At 43.7% G+C, this 21,970-nt stretch overlaps 1 protein-coding gene across 14 annotated transcripts in view; it reads right to left on the minus strand.

Moving 5' to 3' along the window:
• Positions 1–21,970, minus strand: part of LOC109910297 (protein phosphatase 1 regulatory subunit 12A-like) — a 76,357-nt gene that overhangs the window by 47,381 nt on the left and 7,006 nt on the right. For all 14 annotated transcript variants that reach the window (XM_031798356.1, XM_031798354.1, XM_031798346.1 and 11 more), the window contains exon 2: positions 2,895–3,025. In XM_031798356.1, the coding sequence (XP_031654216.1) occupies positions 2,895–3,025 (131 nt within the window). The remainder of the gene's footprint in view (positions 1–2,894; positions 3,026–21,970) is intronic.

Genomic DNA, 21,970 nt, shown 5'->3' on the forward strand with positions numbered 1-21,970 from the left:
TGATGTATTATATTAAGTTAAAATAAGTGTTCATTGTTCATTCAGTATTGTTGTAATTGTTTTTGGTCCTCCAATAAATCTGTATCGGCACTGGAAAAAAATCATAATCGGTCGACCTAGGTAGGCATGTATAAAAAAAACATTTTTTTTAATTATGAGATATCTAGGCATAGGTTATTGGTGTACTGTTGGAATCATGGAAATATAATGATTGTAATTCAACAGTTGGAATATAGTGGGCAGCACTTTGAATGCATTGTTGTTTGATATAAATGAATAAGCCAGGGATAAGCCAGTGTAAGGAAAGGAACCAAAGTGTTGGTCAGTGTTTCCCAGGGGTCCCAATATGATGTTATATTCCCCTTTATGTAGCTAGCTAGCTAATACCATTACACAAACATGCAGATCTATGCCTACACCAGCACTGGTTTCAGGCTGTAATTAGCCATTAGGTTTGGTCCAACTCAGATTACATTTAGCTAGCCAGCTAACCAGCAGTTAGCATTAGCTCCAAAGTAAGCAGCAAGTGAAGTGCTCATGACTACACAGCCAAGCAACACCAACAACTGCTCTCCTTGAGTGACAGGGGGCAGGGTGTGGGAAGTGGAATGCAGGAGCGTCGAGTTGCAAGTAGCAAACGGAGTGAACTATAAAAATGGACATTACGGACACGCTGGTGTTGTGCCTCACATTCAACAAACCAAAACATTGAAATACTGTTAGAGGGTGAAGTAAAAATACATATCGGTCTGTGCATTAATAGCGGTATACTGCCCAGCCCAACTGCTTATTACGTATAAAATAATTTATTTACATTACTTTAATTTAAAAAATGTCTGTTCTCTAGATTACATTTGATGACCAATTTCATTCCAAGTCCTCATCTCTATAGAGCTGCTGCCTATGCTGTCTGTAAAATTCTTTAAAATGTTATTGTCAAAGTAAATAAAGCCTACTTTTATGACTCCTGAATACCAACTATCACATAGATCATGTATTTTCAGGTAGATATACCATGAAGCAACCCTCTCGATCAGTGTTCTCGTCTCTTCTCTCGGTCTACCCAACACAGACAGTCTGTACTATAGACTGGACAAGTAGTCTCGCAATGGATTATAGTCATTGCCATGTTTCCTGCGCTAAACTGTGTATACTATTGGCCTGTTGGAAACTGCAACTCCCTACTATATCACACAAATTGGGCTTGACCCGATTTCTCGCGAGACAAACTTTGTATTGAGCTCACAGAAAAACTAAATGGAATCCAATTCAATTAGTTTTTTTTTTAAATAACAGAAGTGTTGGTTAAATCACTCAGAACTAGTGCCATCGGATGGTTGGTGGTTCGACACCAAAGAGCTTGGCGTAAAAGGCTGCCATTGCCTTTCCGGCTCTGTAGGCCTCATTATGGGAATGACGGGGACAGTGTTGTGGGCTAAAATGGCACTGCTATGTGCTCCTACCACGCACATCAGGTCCCAGAGTCACCCAAGACCAGAGCACTCCATTAGTCATCCATATCAGACAAGGCCCTTCACATTTCTCCTTCATTCCTCACTGCATTGTGAGAAAGTAAAGGGAGCCCTTGTCTTCAACAGCCCAGTCCTGATATGGAGAAAAATAGAGCAATAAGGTAGACTACCCACTGTATGAAAATGATTTAACTGAACATTCAACAGCTTTTTTACTTATTTTGAATAAATAATGTGCCGTTGGGGTGAGAGGGAAGTCTGAAGGATAGAACTTTCTGGAAATATGTATACGGCGGCTCTTGGTATTACAACCACCAATTGCAGCTCATGAAACACAATAAAAAGGAATTTGTCAATCAATGACATTGGTAGCGTAGTATGATAATTCTACTCTAACTTGGGCAGCAAGACTGCACAGGGTGCGATTGTGGGATAACAACGCTCATGCCAGGCTCCTGTAATATAATACAGATAAGTAAAACAGGTCACTGCACAATGAGTGCAAGTGAGATCCTTCAGCTCTCAGCCGGTTTAAAATATCTACTGATAATATCTCCCTACTTGCCGGCCCGGTTTCTGATCCCGTTAAACAGCCTTCTTACCTCAAAAGGACAATGAAAGAAAGGATCGGAAAGCAACTGGAGTAATGTCTGATGCCGGAGGTTAAGCCCGATTTCTCTATATTGATTACATCAAGGAACTTGTGCGAGGTTGTTGGGGCCATCTGACAGGCGGTTGCCCCAATCAACATGTACTCATGCACCTTGGAGAAACCATTTAAAACAGTGACCCCTGACAAGTTTAGGCTGTCTAGTCCATAAGTAGCAGCTATTAGGATTGAATTGATTAGCAATGCATTTCAAAGTCTAAGATGATTGAATAGAAAAACGTTAACTGATGACCTAACCGGACTAGTGATTTACAACAAAATGTGTCTGGGCAGAGGTAATGCATGTTCTCCAAATGAAAAGGCATTCGAACAATTACGTGTTCAACCAGCCATAAACCTCAGGGAATAGCCTTATAACACTTGGCAATGCAAAATAAATACTTGTTCAATTGAGAGAAAATGTGCCTGTGAGTCAGCCTCCATTGATAAAAATGGGTTTTGCTCGAGGTGAATTGCCTGGCTAGCCAGCCATGTCGCACCAGCCAAAATGACATTTGTTCTCCACGATGAATGTATACGATCATGTATGTAGCGATCAGAGCAGCAGAATTTAATTCAGGGTGAGTCGTCAGGCAACATTGTGAAAGGGCTGGTACATAATGGGGTTATTCCAATGCAGTAATGGGTGTGTGTGTGTGTGTGTGGGGGGGGGGGGCCCTAGAGACCAGCCATTCCCTAGAGTTCCATAAGAGCCTCCAGCTGGACCCACGCCACGTCAGCCATGACACCTCCAGCCCAGCAGCTGTACATACTCTGCTATGTCCATGTATCCACAAGAGGCTGCGGCGTGGAGGGGGATCCAGCCCTCATTGTCGGGCTGGTTGATGGCAGCACCATGCTCCACCAGGAAGGTCACCATGTCCACGTTGTCATCTATGCACGCCTGAAGGGAGGGAGAGAAATAGAAAGTACGTTAGAAAAGTCCAACATTTAACACTAAGAAACTTCAGTGACGACCCCCGAAAGGAGAAAAATCACAAGCCTTCAGAGACATGCAGGTCACATTGTGTGTGATGCCTTCCTCAGTGTCAAGAACCAGCAAGCAGAACCTGTGTGTGGTGCACACACCCCCGGTTGACCCCACCGACAGGGAGTGGGTGGTGTCAGTAGGGGCTACCTACCTCACGCACCGTTTTAAAAGAGGCGCCTCACTTCTTCAGAAATTGTTGGGGTATGTTGGCGGGGTTACCCATTGGCCAAAATGTCAGGACATAGCTCGAGGTGTTTGGAATACCTCAGGGCGTACTACTGCTGTTGGGATGAGGGAAAATTGGGGGTTCTCCGACAACTCATATGCAAATTCTTTGACTTTTCACTCCCTCTTTTAGGCTGTCCCATTCAAAGGCTGTACCTATGGATTTGTGCCGCTCTAGACAACATGACCGAAGTTTCCCTCCAGTCAAAATGTGGTTCGACAGAAAAGTCCATTGAGCTACCCAAAAACACACTCGCCATTATACCCTCGACTCAGTAGTATTTAGTCCCCAGGAATAAGCTAATCCGTTGCATTCTAGGAACAAGAAACCGGTAAGTCAGAAATTCTAAAAGGAGTCTTCTTTTCCTTCAAATATGCATGCCAGGACTTGATACAGGCAAGGAGCACAAACCTGAGAAGGGAAAAATATTAGGCCTAAGCAACGACACTACAAAATGGCTGTAAAGACAAATCTGCTAATTTTAGGTTGCATCCAAAGACAAATCGTAACAATACAATAAAATGACATGTGGGAGTGAGCCAGCAACTGTGTGTGTGCATACTAGCTGGGGGCGTTCCCTGCCGAGGCTGAGAGGTCAAAGGGATGACAAAGGCCAACTACGGTGCGTAGGGAGTTGACTCTGTTCAGAGGACGAGGGGCTGCTGGGACAGATTTAGAGACCTCAGTGACGACCTAGGGGTTAAAATGTCACCCGCTTCAAAGCCAGCCAGATAACAAGGTGACTGTCAACAAAGAAACAAGGCCAGGCAAAACATTGTACACAGGAACGACGGGAAAGCTGGACAAAATTTGTGAAACAACCTTTCACTTTTGACGGCAGGTTTCAGATCTTAGTTATTACAGTAGGTGGATTTCACAAAATCAGGAATGCTCGAAAGGCCCCCCCTACCCTCATTCGACTGAATGCACTACTGTTAAATGTCATTCTGGGATCCCTTTACGGACCCAGGACCTGGAATTGAATTCCCTGCTGTGCGTTCCATAACCTTGATCTCTAAGATAACTTTCTGACCTTGAGGGCTCCCCCGTTCTAAAGCCTGTAAAGTTTCCCACTCTGTGAGCTGCTATGATGCCTCAAAAGCGACGAGGGGGGAAAACACACCGGACTCACGTTTGGGTCACAGCTCTATCTGGCTGGAATCCTTGTCCAAATTTGGGCCGTTTACAGCATCGTACATGGCCAGGGCTGGAGAAGAGTCTGCGTGGGCCTCAGTTGCTCTTATCTGGGACTCTGTGTGTGTGTGTGTGTGTGTGTGTGTGTGTGTGTGTGTGTAATTTTACTATCCTCATGGATACCCGATATCCTCAAAGTCCCTGCAAGGATAGTAAAACAAGGAAAATGCTCCCTCATGGGGACATATCCCCGCGTGCGTGCGTGGATGCCGTAGGACGTAAAGCTGTTCAGGCAGCTGCTTGGAAGTGTGTATCCAGGTGTGTATCCACCTTTAACTCACTGGCTGACTGGGCTCCTCTGACTTTGCTGCAGGGCAGACAGACGGCACTCCACTGAGCGCAACCCACACAGCTGCTCACAACCACCCTCTAGCTGAGTGACAAGATGACGCTAGGCCCGTCTGTCTGTCAAGAGTTCAGTCACCATCCCTTAGATACATTGTGGTCATTCTTGATAAGAGACTGTCTGCTAAATGCTGAAACCAAAATAATGTAGCTAACTGAAGACGGTATACAAACAGCTAGACCGTTGTTCTGCACGTCTGAAGTCTCATATCTGCAGGTGACTGATACTATAGTTAACTAAGGTAGTAGCGATTTATGTCAGTCGATTTGTATACAAATCTGCTACCATGCCCCTTAAGGAGAACTCAGTCAGTTCCTGATGCTCCCCTCTGAGTCATCCCCTACAGAGGCCCAGCCCACCGGCTGCAGGAGCCCAACAATGGTAATCCCTTAATGGTTGTAATTGTTTGTAGCGGACAGGTGCCAGAGTTACTGCCAACATCCCAGGGACGAGTAGCATGGCAGCCAGGGGGACAGGACGAGGAGGACAAAATAAAGGAGATGGCGAGTCTCATCCTTTGCTAACAGTCCTTTGGCAGAGCTGTGGGGAAAGTGGCATACCTGGCTGCCCCACTCGGTCACCGCTCAGAGACAGAGTTGGGCAGCCAGGCATCGCTCAGTGGCCTGCGAGAGACACCCACTGACGCAGGAGGGACACTACCACTGTTTAAAGTTAGGGGGGGACGGCATTCCTTGACCAATATAGGAGCCACTGAGAAATGCAACGGGAGCAATAACGGGAATGGGTTGAACCATCTTTTTACTGACGGGGGATTTCAGTAGTGTTTCGGTGGTTAAAGCCGAACAAGGCAGACAAAGCCATCTCTATTTGAATGCTAAACACACTATGGGGAGAGAGGGAGCTAATCTGACTATTAAAATGTAGGTAATAAGTAAAGCCCGCCTCACACCACGAATGACGCCTGACGGACAGGCCTGTTCTGCACACACAGACAATCCTAGGGGAAACTTTTGTCAGCAGTGTCAAGGGTAACACTTAATTTATTGAATATAGGGGAAACACTACAGACATGTACTGACTCGCACTCCATAGGAAACATACACGTTACCATGCAAACCTGTTTGACCAGTGTTCTAGCTAGAGAGCAGGCCTTGTCAGCAGTCTGCATAACACAGACGGGGCAGGAAGGAGAGGGCAATGCGGTGTCTCGAACTCGCAAAATAAATGTAGCATCATCATGACTCGCAGTTCAAGTCCAGTGTTCCTCAACCACACAGAGCGATGTCGTCGATAGTAATACTGAAGAGGGTTGTGCTAACAGACATAACATGAAGACAGCAGTTGAGTATAGCAGAGGGGCTATTTCTCCATTTCCCTTCCAGCATGTTCTTAAACCAATGAGTCCCACTAACGCCAGTGCGTTTTGGACTTCAAACCCCATTTAAAATATTCCTGGGCTGTACCATCGGATTCATCTATTTATTCTGAATCTGAAGACACCAACCATTCGTCTGTGTGATTAACGGTGTTTATGAGACAATAGCCGATCCCGAAAAGCCCCGGGGCCAGGTCTTTTTAAGTCTAGAGTCTGAACGGTTTGCGCTACAAACTATATCAAACAAGCACGCACATGTAACATGTTCTGCTTCATGACATTCACAAGCTACACGAGTCATTGGAAGGTAAGGGGTTCTTCTACATAGGAAATCCCACGACAGTGTCTTTAGCTCACATAGTTGCTGTCAAACTCAAAACAGTTGTCACTGACTAGTTGGACATTCATTTCCTACTAAGCAAACAATCTGTACTTACAGCATTCATATTAATACATTTCTCAGATTTGCTTTGGCGACCTTATATATTTTGACATTTGTCACTAAAACTCATGAACGCACCAGGTTGTGTCAAATTGTTTTACATTATGAGTCTAACTGGATTCACCACTAGCCCTGAAACCAGATGAAGTCCAAAGTCAGGGCCAGGCCAATATATGCGCGAGTGATATGTAAAGCACCTCCATAGCAGGTGCCTTAGCCAGCAGGTAAGGTGGCCTTTCTGGGAATGCCCTTCTCTAACGGTCTAACGGAGGAAGAGAGGGGTTCTGGGAAGTAAACACTGACAGCGCTTTAGTAAATGAATCAATGATGTACATTATGACAGGATCCCCCCCACTTCATTGGTTTAGAGAGTTAAAGATGCACTACGGAGAAACAGCTCTGCCATTTCCTGGTTGCTCAAATTGTAATAGTTCCCCTAATTTCAGTTTGTGACAAAGCAAGCTAGTGTAGAGAAATATTGTATTTCCAGCTATTTGAAGCATAGAAATAGCACAAAGAACAGATCTACTGCTTCTTAGACTTGCTTTCAAAAGAGAACGACAGAAATATAACTCAAATTTCTATGTGAATTTGGTCAGTGTGTCCAAAGGTTACATATTGCAGCTTTAAAATGTACGTGCCTCTCCATCTGAAAAACAGTCTGTTTATCCATTAAAATGGTCCGACCAGGGAGAATAGCAAAGTCGTTGTCATCGTGACACCCACCACCCAAAGCCAGGTAATGATGCTCTTTTTGTGTTACTGACCAATTAGCAAGAGATCCTAGCGGACTGTTTAATTAAGTTGAAGTAAATCGAGATGTAATCATCCTTACCAGTTGCAATATTGTTTTTTACATTTCTATGAAACACACAGCTCTGTAACGTTCTTAGGAATCTCTACATTTACTTTTTTTCCCCAAAGGCGGCTACTGGAATAATTTATAATAGTGGATCAATTCTTACCAGGCCTGCTTGTGATTTGAGAAACTGTGGGAATTTACCACAGGTGTAACTAGTATGCACTCAATCACAGGGCTGCTAAGAGACAGAACACTCAACATCTTATTTTCACTGGAGGGTACTTTCAACACTAACACACAGGACTGTTGTAACCAATGCTCTTTTCAAACACTGAAAAGTACTCCTAAATCAAACCTGTGCGTGTTTATTGGGTGTGTGTACATTCGATTACCCATTCCCATCAGTGGAGCGTTAGCCGGCATGTGCCAGGAAGTGACTGTGAGTGCACACTTCACAAAAGAGCACCGAGGGTGGGAGGTAGAGGTTGTCTCTTGTAGTCTGAGAGCAGAGCCTAAACACCCCAGTGAAACCTGACCCATACAAAAACACACTGGGTTCATGCTGTAAACCACAATGTTAGCACAGCCAAATGCCTCCACATCATGGCCCTGCTAGCTAGCCGTCCATGTGATGACTGCAGGAAATCATATCCGCGGGCATCAGTGAGCGAATACTCTGCATCTGTCCTGGCCTTGTCAAACGTTGTTTAATGGAGAAGACAGTTGGAAGTAAAGAGGGAACTAACCAGTAGAACATTTATAAGATGCACATGACAGAATCAAAACCTTGTCTGCTGGAAGAGACGCTTGGAGGTAGCCTCCATGCTGACTGTGTTCACAAGCTCAGGCTACAAGGAGCGACTGTCCCCCGGCAGTAGACTTTCTCCAACCGCAAGGCAAGTGAAGCAGTGCCCTATGCGCCTCACACATTCTCTTCAATTTAGGGCACCCATATGGGGCAGATTACAGGGCACTATCTATAGATTAATTTAATGAACCCACCCTGAGCAGCAGGGATACATATGGAAACATTAAGAGCAGAAAGAATACAGTGTCCATATGCACCAGCCTAATGCTAAAATATAGGATTTCAAGAGCCCTGGCTAGCGGGTAGAGATGGGCAAAGCCGTTCTCAGAGCACAACCAAAAATGAACCAATGACGTGCCCCGCCCCCCGCCCCAAGAGAGCCCAAAACCAGAAGACGATGAGAGTGCAGTCTTGATGGGCCTTTGTAAGAAACATAAATAAAAAGAGAAAATAGTTCATTTAAAGCACACTGGGGTTGCTCAGAGAGGCCCCGGAGGCAGCGCACGGACCAGACCTCGCAAGTACAAGATCAACAGCTAATCTTGAGAACAGGGGGAGAGAAGGGTTCTTTCTCTTTTTGGACGTTCCAAGTTTGTTCCCCCCACCACTGTTCTCATGACTGGTTATGGTCAAAGGACAGAGACACTGTTCTCTGCTGCTAGACCTCTCAGCAAGGTACCAGTACTCATCTCCAGAATCGCAGATATATTATTGGACAGGTTGAAAGCATAGGTCACCATGAACCATAATAGGTTAGCTTAAACGGATACAACAAATAGAATGGTGACAGCCTACATTAAAAGAACGGAAACTTCAGGGTGGCTATCCTTGTAGCCATTTCTGTGGAGAAACCCACAACCCGACCCCCCCTCAAAAAAGACAACTTCTTGCTAAGGGCGTGTCTGTCATCCATATAACCAGTCTTGAGGCCAACACTGCAAAGTCTGACAAATAATGCAATATGACCACAACGCATTTTAGGTATTATTTTACTGTCCAATCAAAGGACAGTAAATGTGTTAAACCATTATGCTCCAACCAAGAGTATTTCTCCAAAAAGAGTATCCTAGCCCATGTATACAGGTTCTCCTAGCTATTAGAATGAAGTCACAATAGAAAAACATGAATAGAACCTAATGAACCTGTGACAGCTTCCAAACCCCATCTCCCACCCATAGTACAGTTCAGAAAAAGGACAGAGGGCTTTTTCCATACTTTAAAAGGCACTGTACTTCCTACTGATACAGTTGGGGGTCATTGTGCAGAGCGCTCCATGCTAACTTTAGCAGCACTCCACATCAAGGAGAAGACACTTGAGGACCCCTCCCACCACTTCCTCTGGCAGGGCCCTCCGACGGCAAACAGACTCTGGAACAGTTGTAAGACGATAGAGCCCAGATTCACACAACCAGTAGGCCTAGACAACATAAAGAAAAAGAGTTAAAGCAAGTCTGATGCAACAGATCAGAACGTTTAGATTCAAACTGTTGATTAACTTATTTCTTTACATTATAGGCACAGCAATGTACACAATTCAGTAGGCTACACGTGAATGTTTGTTCCATAACGGAATTAACAGGAAACACTTGTCACAAGGGCACTGCACATGCAAGCGGTTTCACGTGACAGATGAAAATATCCGTTAGAAATTTAGAAAGAGAAGTAATAGGTTACTTTGAAGCAAGGTAAGACTTAACCACAATATGTATTAAATAACATTCAGGTTTAAAACAATTTGGTATACGTTTTCAAAATGCATACGGCCTCCAGCTCACTGCAAAGCAGTGTGTGACGTTCTGATGAAGCCTGTCTTCTGTTGCCGTTTGACGCCACGTTCAAAACTGGGAACTATGAAATCCGACTTCAGTGCGGGGGGGGATAAAATAGCAGGGACTAGGGAAAATCATTTTGTAAGAATATCCAAGTCGGAATCTCGGAATCTGGATGCATGTAACAATTCCACTAAATAATGCAAATTAACCTATAGACTGATAAGCATGACAAGTCTAAATATTTTCACAGACTGGTATTTCCATCAATGAATAGACTAAAAATTATTATTTTGCAATGGGACGACAAATGTTATTTATCGGCTTTAAGTTATTTTAAATAAATCAGACAAAGGCCGGCTATTCCCAGCTAACGGAAACCCTGGTATCAACCCACCAAGCAGACAGGTCTACAACTGGTCATTCCAACCACTAGTAGCCATGGCTAGGACCCCGGGTATTTCCCGACAACATGACTTGTACCAGTGTGGCTCAGTTGGTAGAGCATTGCACTTACAGTAGTGAACCCACAACCCTAGCGTTGCAAGTCGCTATGGATAAGAGAATCTGCTAAATGACTAAAGCAAATTTAACGTTACCAGGATCATATCAGGGCCCTAACTGTAGGTTATATTGTGGGTTCCTGATCAGGAAACATACAGAGCCCTAGGTATGGGTGTTGGCACATCCAGTGCTGGTTTTAGAAACTTTTGTTTTTGCACAGGAACCAGAACAGATGAAAATAAACAAAACACTGAGTGCCATGAGTGGAGAACAGTGTGGTGACTGAGCAGCTGTTTAAACCCATAACGACAGAGCGAGGCCTGAGTCCCTCTCCAGGTGAGAACAAAGCCCCAGCACAGCCACCAAGCACTTTGAGCTCTTTGAAAACATGACACCAAATGACAGCATTGTCACAATATCAACACCATAAAAAAGTATAACGGTTGTATTTTTTTTCTGTAGCAACTATCACCATTCTATCATTTTGTCAACCGTCTACTCATGTTTCAGATAAGCCTCACAGACCTTTTGAGAAAACAAAACTGGTAATCTAATTTCAGAGGAGAGCGAGAGATTAAGGCAGTGCAATATTTGAGTAGCTGTCAGAAATAGCAAAACATCCATCATGGGCCTGGCTTTAAAATATCACGTGTATAACCCAAATATGCCCGCTGGCTTTTTGAGTCAGCAACTAAATGTAATAACAGGAGATGGGCTCCACTGTGGAGCCCTTGTTTTCTTTTTGGAAAAGACCCTTTACTCCCTTCTAAAGCAATAAGTATGGAGACAGAGCAGCTTCTCCTGAAGACCAACACTGGCCCCTTTCTCTCCCTCACAACCTTGCTTCCTTTCCGCAGCCACCTAGCATATCTGCAGCCAAGCCACAGTCTAGCATAGCAGTGGAGAACTTCCCAGATAAGTAATACTCCGGGGCTCAGAGCTTCGAGTGACGCTCTGGCCACACCTACTGGGCTATGTCACCGGCTCAAAGGCACGCAGTCACTTCCACAAAAGGAATTCTTTCTTACAGTGTGTGTGTGTGCGTGCGTGCGTGCGTGCGTGTGTGTGTATGCTCGCGAGAGAGAAAATTAAAAAGAGGGCGCAACTGAGCAAAAGTGTATGTGTGATTTAAAAGCACAAAGCTACTGCAGGAGGCCAGAAGAAGGGTTGGGGGGGGGGGAGCGCTGCGGCCCAGCCAGCTGGGTTCCTCCACTAGATGAGCCCTGTTGGGAGCATTAACCCGGCTGCACAGAGAACTCTGCCTCCACTGCTGCTGAGGATGACCATATATGGCTCTGGGATTCCCATGGAAAAAGGCCAGGATTGAAGCAGGGGGGGGGGGGGGGGGGGGGGGGGGGGGGAGTCCAGGGAGATTGTAACTATACATTTCGGCTTACGCTCTGCAGCCAAAACAATAGCCCTGCTTAAGAGCCATGTTTTTTTCCATGAGCTGTTACTGTCAGTAGTCCAAGGAGAGAGGGGCGGGGCAAATTAGTTGGGGGTAACGAGGTCAGACGGCCACAGTAACACGAGTGTGAGTGTAGCACAATCTCCTTTAATACCGTGCATTGTGGGTTAACCTACAGCCATGAGCAGAAAATGCTGATGAAGCCCGTTTGTCATTCTCCAGGCAAGCACTGCCTGAACTCCAGAGGTTAAAGGGACAGTGTGTATGCTTGTGTCTGCCCGCCAGGCATTCAAACAATCCATAGCCATTATGGTTGAAAAATATGGATCACCTCCATAACCTTTGGAATAAAGGCTCCAGCCGCTGTCCCCTGCCCTGCGCCACCATCATCACCTCCACACGTGAAGCTGAACTCAATGTCTCACATAGGACCATCATGCACATTATATTGCCAATCTTCTTAGGCCTAGCTCACGAGACAGGATCTCTTCTGTTCCTGGTATCGCCAAAAGGCTGCTTTTGGGAAAGAACGAGTCAAGACAGAGGCATCAGTGATTTCCTTAAAAAGCCACACCGTAGTCAATGAGGAAACAGTTTACACAATTAGGAGAGTTGTCTTGGCTCTCCAATGTAAGGGGCATATATTGCAGACTGGGCTTTCAAGTAGGAGAGGAGCTGTGTGTATGTTCTGTGGTGGTGGTTATGGTGTCAAATGCTGGGTAAGGAGGGGGGGTTATAGTAATAAAACCAGGCATTATGAGTTAGTAGATGAAGCCGTGCTCACTTGTGGAGCCTCGACGAGGAAATGAGGAAAATAAACAAATACTTCCTGTTCCTCTGCCTGAAAAGTCTCTCCAACACCCCCATCCCCCACTACACCCCCCCTCCCCATTTAAGAAGAGAAACATTCCTGTCCGTCCTACTGCCCTCAAAACAGACGACAGCAAAGAACACCTTTAATTAGCCAATGAAAATCCACATGAGGAGTCCTGAGCAGAGTCAAAAGCTCTGGTGGAGACTAGGGCGTTGGGATTTCCGAAGGCACACCTAATCTCCCTGAGCCTCAGAAAATGTCAACTACATTGGAAAGCTCACATGAATCTCCAGTGTGATCTGAGGAGACTAAATTATACTAAAATTACTGGTACACCAAGAGTTCTATCTATTTTGTAAATGTATGCTAAACGGCTCATTGCTTGTGAAAGAGAAAGTTCACTTATTTGGATTGAAAAGGTTATACTTCTAGATTGACGTTGTTGTGCTTCCGACTGTAGCCTCCTTTGTCCAGACAGGCACATCTACAGTAGGGCAGTCTGCTTATTTTTGGTTCATTTAAATTATTACATTTGGCAGGCTATCAACATCTGGGATAGGAGCTCAGAGACTTAACAACCAGACAATATTCACGCTCCACAAAATGTTAATCAAGTCTCCAATATTAGGAAATGAACAGTGAAAAATATGCAAACGGTGACATTGAACCAAAATGTCCACTGATTTAAAAAAGTACATTTACCTTCTAGTATATTCCTGTTAGAGGTCGACCAATTAATCGGAATGGCCGATTAATTAGGGTCGATTTCAAGTTTATGGCAATCGGAAATCTGTATTTTTGTGAAATCTGTATTTTTAAAAAACACCTTTATTTAACTAGGCAAGTCAGTTAAGAACACATTCTTATTTTCAATGACAGCCTGGGAACAGTGTGTTAACTGCCTTGTTCTGGGGCAGAACGACAGATTTTTACCTTGTCAGGTCCGGGATTCAATCTTACAGTTAACTAGTCCAACACTCTAACCACCAGATTACATTGCACTCCACGAGGGGCCTACCTGTTACACGAATGCAGTAAGAAGTCAAGGTAAGTTGCTAGCTAGGATTAAATTTCTTATAAAAAACAATCATAATCACTAGTTAACTACACAAGGTTGATGATATTACTAGTTTATCTAGTGTGTCCTGAGTTGCATATAATCGCTGCGGTGCGTATTTGTGGAAAAAGGACTGTCGTTACTCCAACGTGTACCTAACCATAAACATTAATGCCTTTCTGAAAATCAATACACAGAAGTATATATTTTTAAACCTGCATATCCAGGTTAGCAGGCAATATTAATCAAGTGAAATTGTGTCCTTTCTCTTGCATTCATTGCATGCAGAGTCAGGGTATATGCGATAAACATTTTGTTTTCGAAATGATAGTTTCTGGATTCAACCATATTAATGACCAAAGGCTCGTATTTGTGTGTTATTATATTATAATTAAGTCTATGATTTGATAGAGCAGTCTGACTGAGCGGTGCAGCAGCAGGCACGTAAGCATTCATTCAAACAGCACTTTCGTGCATTTTGCCAGCAGCTCTCTGCAATGCTTCAAGCCTCTCAACACCAGAGATTAGGCTGGTGTAACCGATGTGAAATGGCTAGCTAGTTAGCGGGGTGAGCACTAATAGCGTTTCAAACGTCACTCGACGAGACTTGGAAAAGTTGTTCCCCTTGATCTGCAAGGGTAACGCTGCTTCGAGGTTGGCTGTTGTCGATTCGAGCCCAGGTAGGGGCGAGGAGAGGGACGGAAGCTATACTGTTACACTGGCAATACTAAAGTGCCTATAAGAGCATCCAATAGTCAAAGGTATAAGGAATACAAATTGTAGAGAGAGAAATAGTCCTATAACTACTTTATTAACTACAACGTAAAACCTCTTGCCTTGGTATATTGAAGTCTCATGTTAAAAGGAACCACCAGCTTTCATATGTTCTCATGTTCTGAGCAAGGAACTGAAACGTTCGCTTTCTTACATGGCACATATTGCACTTTGACTTTCTTCTCCAACACTTTGTTTTTGCATTATTTAAACCAAATTGAACATGTTTCATTATTTATTTGAGGCTAAATAGATTTTTACTGATGTATTATATTAAGTTAAAATAAGTATTCATTCAGTATTGTTGTAATTGTCATTATTACAAATAAATAAAAAGGTAAAAAATTTGGCCGATGTTAATCGGTATCATTTTTTTTAGGTCCTCCAATAATCGGCATCTGCGTTGAAAAATCATAGTCGGTCGACCTCTAATTCCAGCTCCGAATAGTTTCCTACTCTGGTCTGTTCAGCAGTGTTAATGGCACCACTAAATTACTGTACCTGGAGATACTAAATAAAATCAGTGGTTTTGAATGATGTCCAATGCCTGCAGCCATCAAAACTCAATAACCAAACACACGGACACGCAGCTCTATTCAATGCCACTGCTTTTACTCTGCAGTCAAATACACACGCACAGCACACACCACAGACTATAATTAAAAGCCTCTGTCAGCACAACTGCACACAGCAGTTTCACTGGCACATAGTTACAAGGCTGGTGGTGGCTCAGTACAAGGCTGGTGGTGGCTCAGTACAAAACTAGATCCATCGCAGGCTGAGGGAAAGAGGCAGACTGGTTAGCCTGTACAAAGGTAGCTAAAAAGAGTTTGTTGCGTACTGGGTTGGTTGACTATAGGCAAGGCAAGTAGCCCACTTTGAAACCACATAGGGGTGTGAAGCCTGTCACATCTAGTAAGTTGTAGGTCCTTCACTCATACTCTAGACCTACATCTTATGGTCCTTCACCTAGGCTGTAATCAGGGCTTTACCTCAGGGATCACGGTTGAGTTCAGATATCTACATTTTCAATATGCAGACCAAAGAAACTGATTTTAAACAATTTCATCTGCATTTTACATTGCTTACAACAACAAAAAGTCCATCATATTTCTAATGTTTATTATAGAAAGAATGTAACTTCTCCCTTCCAGGACAACAACAAAACAGACTCTGGGCTTAATTGTCCTCCCGCTGCATAAGACATAGGAATTCACAGTCTTCAGCGTCCAGGTGTTTTCAGTTCAAAGGCATGTTATAAACCCACACTCAGTGAGGCATATGACTGCTGGAAAGCAAAGAACCCTGGGATAGTTTAAAAACCAATCTAGAGCAGAGAAGACTGCCACAGGGTGAATAAAAACAGACACGCTGCTGAAGTCATCCCACTAATATTTTGCAGCAGCTCAATACTATGCTAAGGCCCAAGTGTGGACGGAGATGTGGGGCAGCGGGGGAGGAAAGAGAGCAAGAGAGCTCACAAAATGTACTTGTGGGAGAGGGTGGTACACAGGTGTGGATGAATGGTAGCTTCTGGTTTCAAAATCAACCGTGACATTGCCTTTAAATGTATAGCCGAGTCTCCAGCTTCATGGTCTCGTCTTGATCATGGCCGACATCCGCAGAGCACCTAGCCTATCGGTAGCTAATGTGTGACAGGTCAAGTCCGTCTCCACATCCTGCCTGGCTGTCACGTCTGTCTGAGCACATGTGGCAAAAGAGGGTCGAGTTTACACCCCTACTGAGGAATTCTACCTACAACCCCAGGTGAACCAGTTTCAACCTGCAGTGACGCTAGTCTCAAATACTTCACAGTTCCTACCAATCGAGCCCTTTCAAAATTAAAGCATCAAGAAATTGGGTATCAATATGTCTCAAGAAAATTTTAGTATTTATGCCTATATTTTAAATGTGTTTTATTTGAGGTAACAGTCATTTTTCCAAGAAAATCTGAAGTTGAACAATCATGGAAGGTGTCTGCTTTCTAATATGTGTGACACATTGCGCAAGGAAGCCATGCAGACGTGTCATGATCAGCAGACTACCTGACATGTTGAGAAGCAGCCGAGAGCAACGACACAAGGACTTCCTGCACTTGATTATAGGTTTTGTGGAAAACACTTCAATGAAAACTTAGACAGGGCCCGCCTGACAGAGCAAGACCTACCAATTATTAACAGGTAGAATGTGCAAGTTCTGTGAGCTTTTCTAATAATACAGTTGTCACAAGCTAGAGGCCCGTGACGGTTATGCTGATGATTGAGGCAACGTTGAATCAACATTGGGTTGGGTGACCCGTAACACTTGAATTATGTTATTAATGCACTAGTGTCCATAAAAACTGACAAGCAATCGACTGCTACGGTTATGAAAACATCACTGTATTTGCCATTAACCTTTCTACAAGACAGACGACTGAACGCATAAAGTAATACGATTCAGATTTTCTTCATTCCATTCTATAAATAACTGAGTGACATTAATGTATTCTCAATCTGCTCTGTGCATTATAAATGCATGAATCACTGCCTTTGGGCAGGTCAATTAGAAAGCCTAAATTTTATCTTCAACAAAAAAGGGTAGTTGAAATATTTCTTATAATAGATGATTTCTATAGTGCCTTTCTACCAGAGGTACATCAAGAGCTTTAAATAGTAATGGCTAAACTCACCTCAACCACCAAAGTAGTGTTGATTTTACAAAGTTCTCCAAAAACGACCAAATGTTTAATGTCTTAAACAGTGACGAATTCTCACCACGATCGCATAACAAATATAAGGTCATCCAGCTGCTGTACAGTACCCCCTTTACCATAAACAAATGGCTACAATTACATTTAATTCAGAGCTGCCATTTGTAATGGCACTGACCTTTGGTAGGGCTAAACAGCCTCTGTTGACAGGGCCCAACACAAGAGGCAGGGGTTTCTGACCATTCCTCAGAATGGTTTCAACAAAGGAAGTGGGGCATTCCACTGTAAGAGTCCCATCCTCCACAAACAAAACAGTGCCATGTGCTGTGTTCGCACAGCGCCTGCATACCCAGTCCACTGCCAAACAGGCCACCTCCAACTTTGGTTTAGGGCTAGGAATAGACACCTTCAATGAGAGGGGGGGTATTCAGTCTTGAAAGTATTCAGTCTTGTTCGGCATTCCTTTGATTATCTTCCAAGGTGAACAACGACAAATGTCCCTAGTAATGAGGAACACGGTGCTCCCCAGTCATCAAAAGTCACACAGCTCGTTTCACCCCAAATCAACTTAAATCTAGCACTAATTGGGCAGCGCTTTCAGGTCCTGACACACAATTCTCACTTCAGATCAGGTGATCCGTGGTAAAACAAAACGCTCTCCGCTTCCCACCAGGGTAAGTGAGTTTACAGCCTTAAGAATAAAAGAGTGCCGCATGACTGGTGAAAGAAATGTTCCAGAACATAATATTTCAGCAATAGGATCTGTGTGAAGACAACACTTTACAAGGCCAGACCTTCCAAATATCAAGTCAACAAGTACATTTTCCAAATTTAATCAAGAGATTCAATTCAAGCAACAAAAACATCTTAACACCTCTACTGAAAGTCGAATCTATGCTTCCTGACATGAGACAGCCGGCTCTCATTGGCTGAGTGGGAGCCTCTGCCACAGCTGAGAATCTCAGGGTTGGGGCTGGAGCAATTATGTAATGTGTTAATGTAACTGGTTTTGCTTTGGATGGAACTACAGTGAGGGCCTCATGTACTGCTGTCTGCATAGGTTCCATTTCAAGATTCATGCAGTCCATGTGATTCTAAACTGCTGCTGGCTACTCTGCTCAGTTAGTGGTTATGTAACTCCGTATGTACGGGAATCAGCCGCCAAGACGCTAGCAACTTGGCATGAGACATTGCCATGGTTACATTGTTAGAGTTCACACACCGATAGTGAGGGCGTGGAATGTAAACTGATATGGTAAAAAAAGTGAACAGTTGGCATTTTATCAAGCCTAACCCAATGATGTCGTAAAACCTTCACCGTGACGTCAAAACCACAACTTACAAAAAGTTATTTTGATGATCCAGTAAAAATGTAATCCTTTGACAATAACTGTACCAGCTAGACTATATACACTAAGTGCATTACCAATGATATACAATGTGGATGACTCAGATATGGGTGAATACGCCTGTTGTTTCCCTGTGTAGGCCCTGCCTGCAAAGTATGCAGCAGTCAGCTGGGTCCTGGCATTGCCTGGGGAGCGGCTGGCAGGCAGGGCAGAAACAGGAGGGTAGGACTGTGTGTGTGTGTGTGTGTGTGTGGGGGGGGGGGGGGGTGACAGCTGAGGAATGCCTGCTCTGCTCTCCCTTTGCCATGGTTTCCACCAACTGTCATGCGAGGAATGCACGGGCCAGGACGACAGAACCGGAATGCTACCCATCCAGTGCATATCTACAAACATCTTTCTCCAGTCCTGCCCCCTCATTCTCAACTCCCTGTACCTCCTCTCCACCCCACACCTCTGGAGAGCAACTGTGTTAAGCGTTACAATTCTGGTTTATAAATTTACTTAGTGGTCCTAGAGGGCTGCAGGGTGTGAGGGCTTGTGCCCCAGCAGTAAAGACGTCAGCATGCTTCAGTTCGGCTGGTGCCTCGTCAAACTCAGGTAGCCGAACGAGTGTGCTCACATACTCCCTTAAAAAACTTTCGCATGAAAACCTAGAAAAAAGACACCGTAGCAAAATATTCCGAATTAATCTAAGAATTTTATGACAACTAAAATTTGACATTCATTTTTGCCAAGTTCTTAGCCACACAGTTTTACATCTAAGAGGTTTGATTCAGTACTTCATGGGGGGGGGGGGGGGGGGGTGCATTAACTTCACTAGGATAGGGGGCAGCATTCGGAATTGTTTGAAAAGCGTGCCCAAAGAAAACTGCCTGCTACTCAGGCCCAGAAGCTAGGAAATGCATATAATTGGTAGATTTGGATAGAACACTAAAGTTCCCAAAACTGTTCAAATAAATGTTGAGTATAATAGAACTGATTTGGCAGGCAAAAAAAATGAGAAAAATCCATCCAGGAAGTAGTTTATTTTTATTTTATAGCTCTATTGAATGCCTTTACAGTATCCATTGACTTTGGACTCAAATTGCACTTCCTATGCCTTCCACTAGATGTCAACCATCTTTAGAAATTGTTTCAGGCTTGTATTCTGAAAAATGAGGGAGTAAGACCTCTCTGAATGAGTGGACACTACAGTGTCTCAGAGCTTTTTCCATGCGCACAACCGAGAGTGCACCTTTATTGTTTACCTTTTATATTGACAACGTTATTGTCCGGTTGAAATATAATCGATTAGACTAAAAACAACCTTAGGTATGATTATAAACATCATTTGACATGTTTCTACAAACTTCACAGATACTATTTGGATTTTTCATCTGCCTGTTGTGACTGCGTTTGAGCCTGTGGATTACTGAAGAAAGCGAACAAAGAGGTATTTGGATATGAAGAGACTATCAAACAAAAACAACATTTATTGAACAATTAATGTCTTCTGAGTGCAACCATATGAAGATCAAAGGTAAGTGATTCATTTTCTCCATTTCTAACTTGTGTAACTACTTGGCTGGTTACTGTTTGTAATGATTTGTCTGCTGGGCGCTGTTCTCAGATAATCGCATGGTATGCTTTCGCAGTAAAACCTTCTTGAAATCTTCTTGAGCTGACAAGGTACAAATCTGTCATTCTGCCCCTGAACAGGCAGTTAACCCACTGTTCCTAGGCCGTCATTGAAAATAAGAATTTGTTCTTAACTTACTTGCCTAGTTAAATAAAAGGTAAAATAAACAAATAAAATCTTTAAACCCATGTATAACACTTATGTTTTATGAAGTTTTATAATGAGCATTTCTGTTTTTGAATTTGGTGCTCTGCAATTTCACTGGATGTTGGCCAGGTGGGTCGCTAGTGTGGTTAAGAAAAACAAGTAATCTTTTATTGAAGAATCCCTACTGTTGGCCAATCAGATGAAGGGGCGTAGTCGCCAGCTTCAACTTGCCTCCAGAGGGGAGAAAAATCCAAAGCGTCACAAAATGTTTGTGCATATATTATCACAACTATTCCGAACTGGTAGCATGCGGAAGCCTTAACACACCCAATTCTGATTAACAGTTTCAAATCAACCAAATAGGCCTAGTCCTCCAGGTCCATAGTTAAGAACAGTGGTGCTCATTCACAAAAGGTGATCAGAGGCCATTGTTCAGTGACTAGTAGGTGATCTCTGTTCCACACAGACAAACCCTTTCAAGCCAGACTGTCCACAAACTCCAAATGCATGCCAGGCCTCCAGTACAAAGCTAAGCGGTCCAGAGTATGTGTGGCGGTGACTCATACCCAAACTTAGAATCATCTCCACAAACAATCTATACTGAGAAGAACTGATGCAGGTGGTATTTATAACCTGGCACTCAGAAGTGGCGGGAGTGCAGTGCAGTCACTGCACCCAAGGAGTAGTGAGTGACCCTCCTTGTAAAGCATTGTTACAATCAAAGCTAGAGGTCACTGCCTTGTCACAAGGAAGGGACATGGTTCAGGGCATGTCAATGGCCGCTGATGTCATCAGCACCCGACAACCCCCATAAACAATTGTTGCAGATAAAATAACAGCTCTACAGCTGAAACTGAAAGGAGTCTTGCCACTCTACCATGTCAATTAGCCTACACTGCCTGGCTGGTCAGTGGTCACTTGGGTACCTGCGTGGTAGTAGCATTAGAGTTATGTTAAAGCCACAGTAGTTTCACGACTAAGCCAATTATTACAGTAGTGGTGAATCTTGGCACAATGATTGACTATTAATAAAAAGGCTAGTCAAACCACTGGCAGGTGACTAACCCTATACACCTAATAAAGACGTTTTCATGGAAGAATTGTTAGGGACCAATGAAAATATGAGGCTTGTTTACAATGAATGGGGGATGGGTAGTGGCGTATTGGGGAGAATTGACTTACTGTTTGGTTTAATGCCATTCAAGACCGGGACTAGGGGCATTACCACTACTGGCCTCCTGCTAATAGGAGGGGAGTCCATCCCACTTTGGGAGAGTCATTAACCAGTCATTCTGACAACTGATTCTCTAAGCCAATTGGCCCTACTCCTTGAAGGCAGAGATTCCTAATGTGGATAATGATTAGCAAAGCAATCAGGGACAATTAACGTGGCAACCAAAACAAAGAGGCAACCCAGACTGAGCCACATTAGATGGGGGTTAGCAAAAATGCCACTATTCAAATGGTATCAAGATATTTAACAGCAAATATGTTAACTTTAATATTATTTTTTTTTAACTCTGCGAGGTTGGGAAAGTTGTATTTGGCACGTGTCAAATCAAATTAGATTTG

The sequence above is a fragment of the Oncorhynchus kisutch genome, linkage group LG19 (assembly GCF_002021735.2).
Source record: "Oncorhynchus kisutch isolate 150728-3 linkage group LG19, Okis_V2, whole genome shotgun sequence".
In the NCBI taxonomy this organism is placed as follows: Eukaryota; Metazoa; Chordata; class Actinopteri; order Salmoniformes; family Salmonidae; genus Oncorhynchus; species Oncorhynchus kisutch.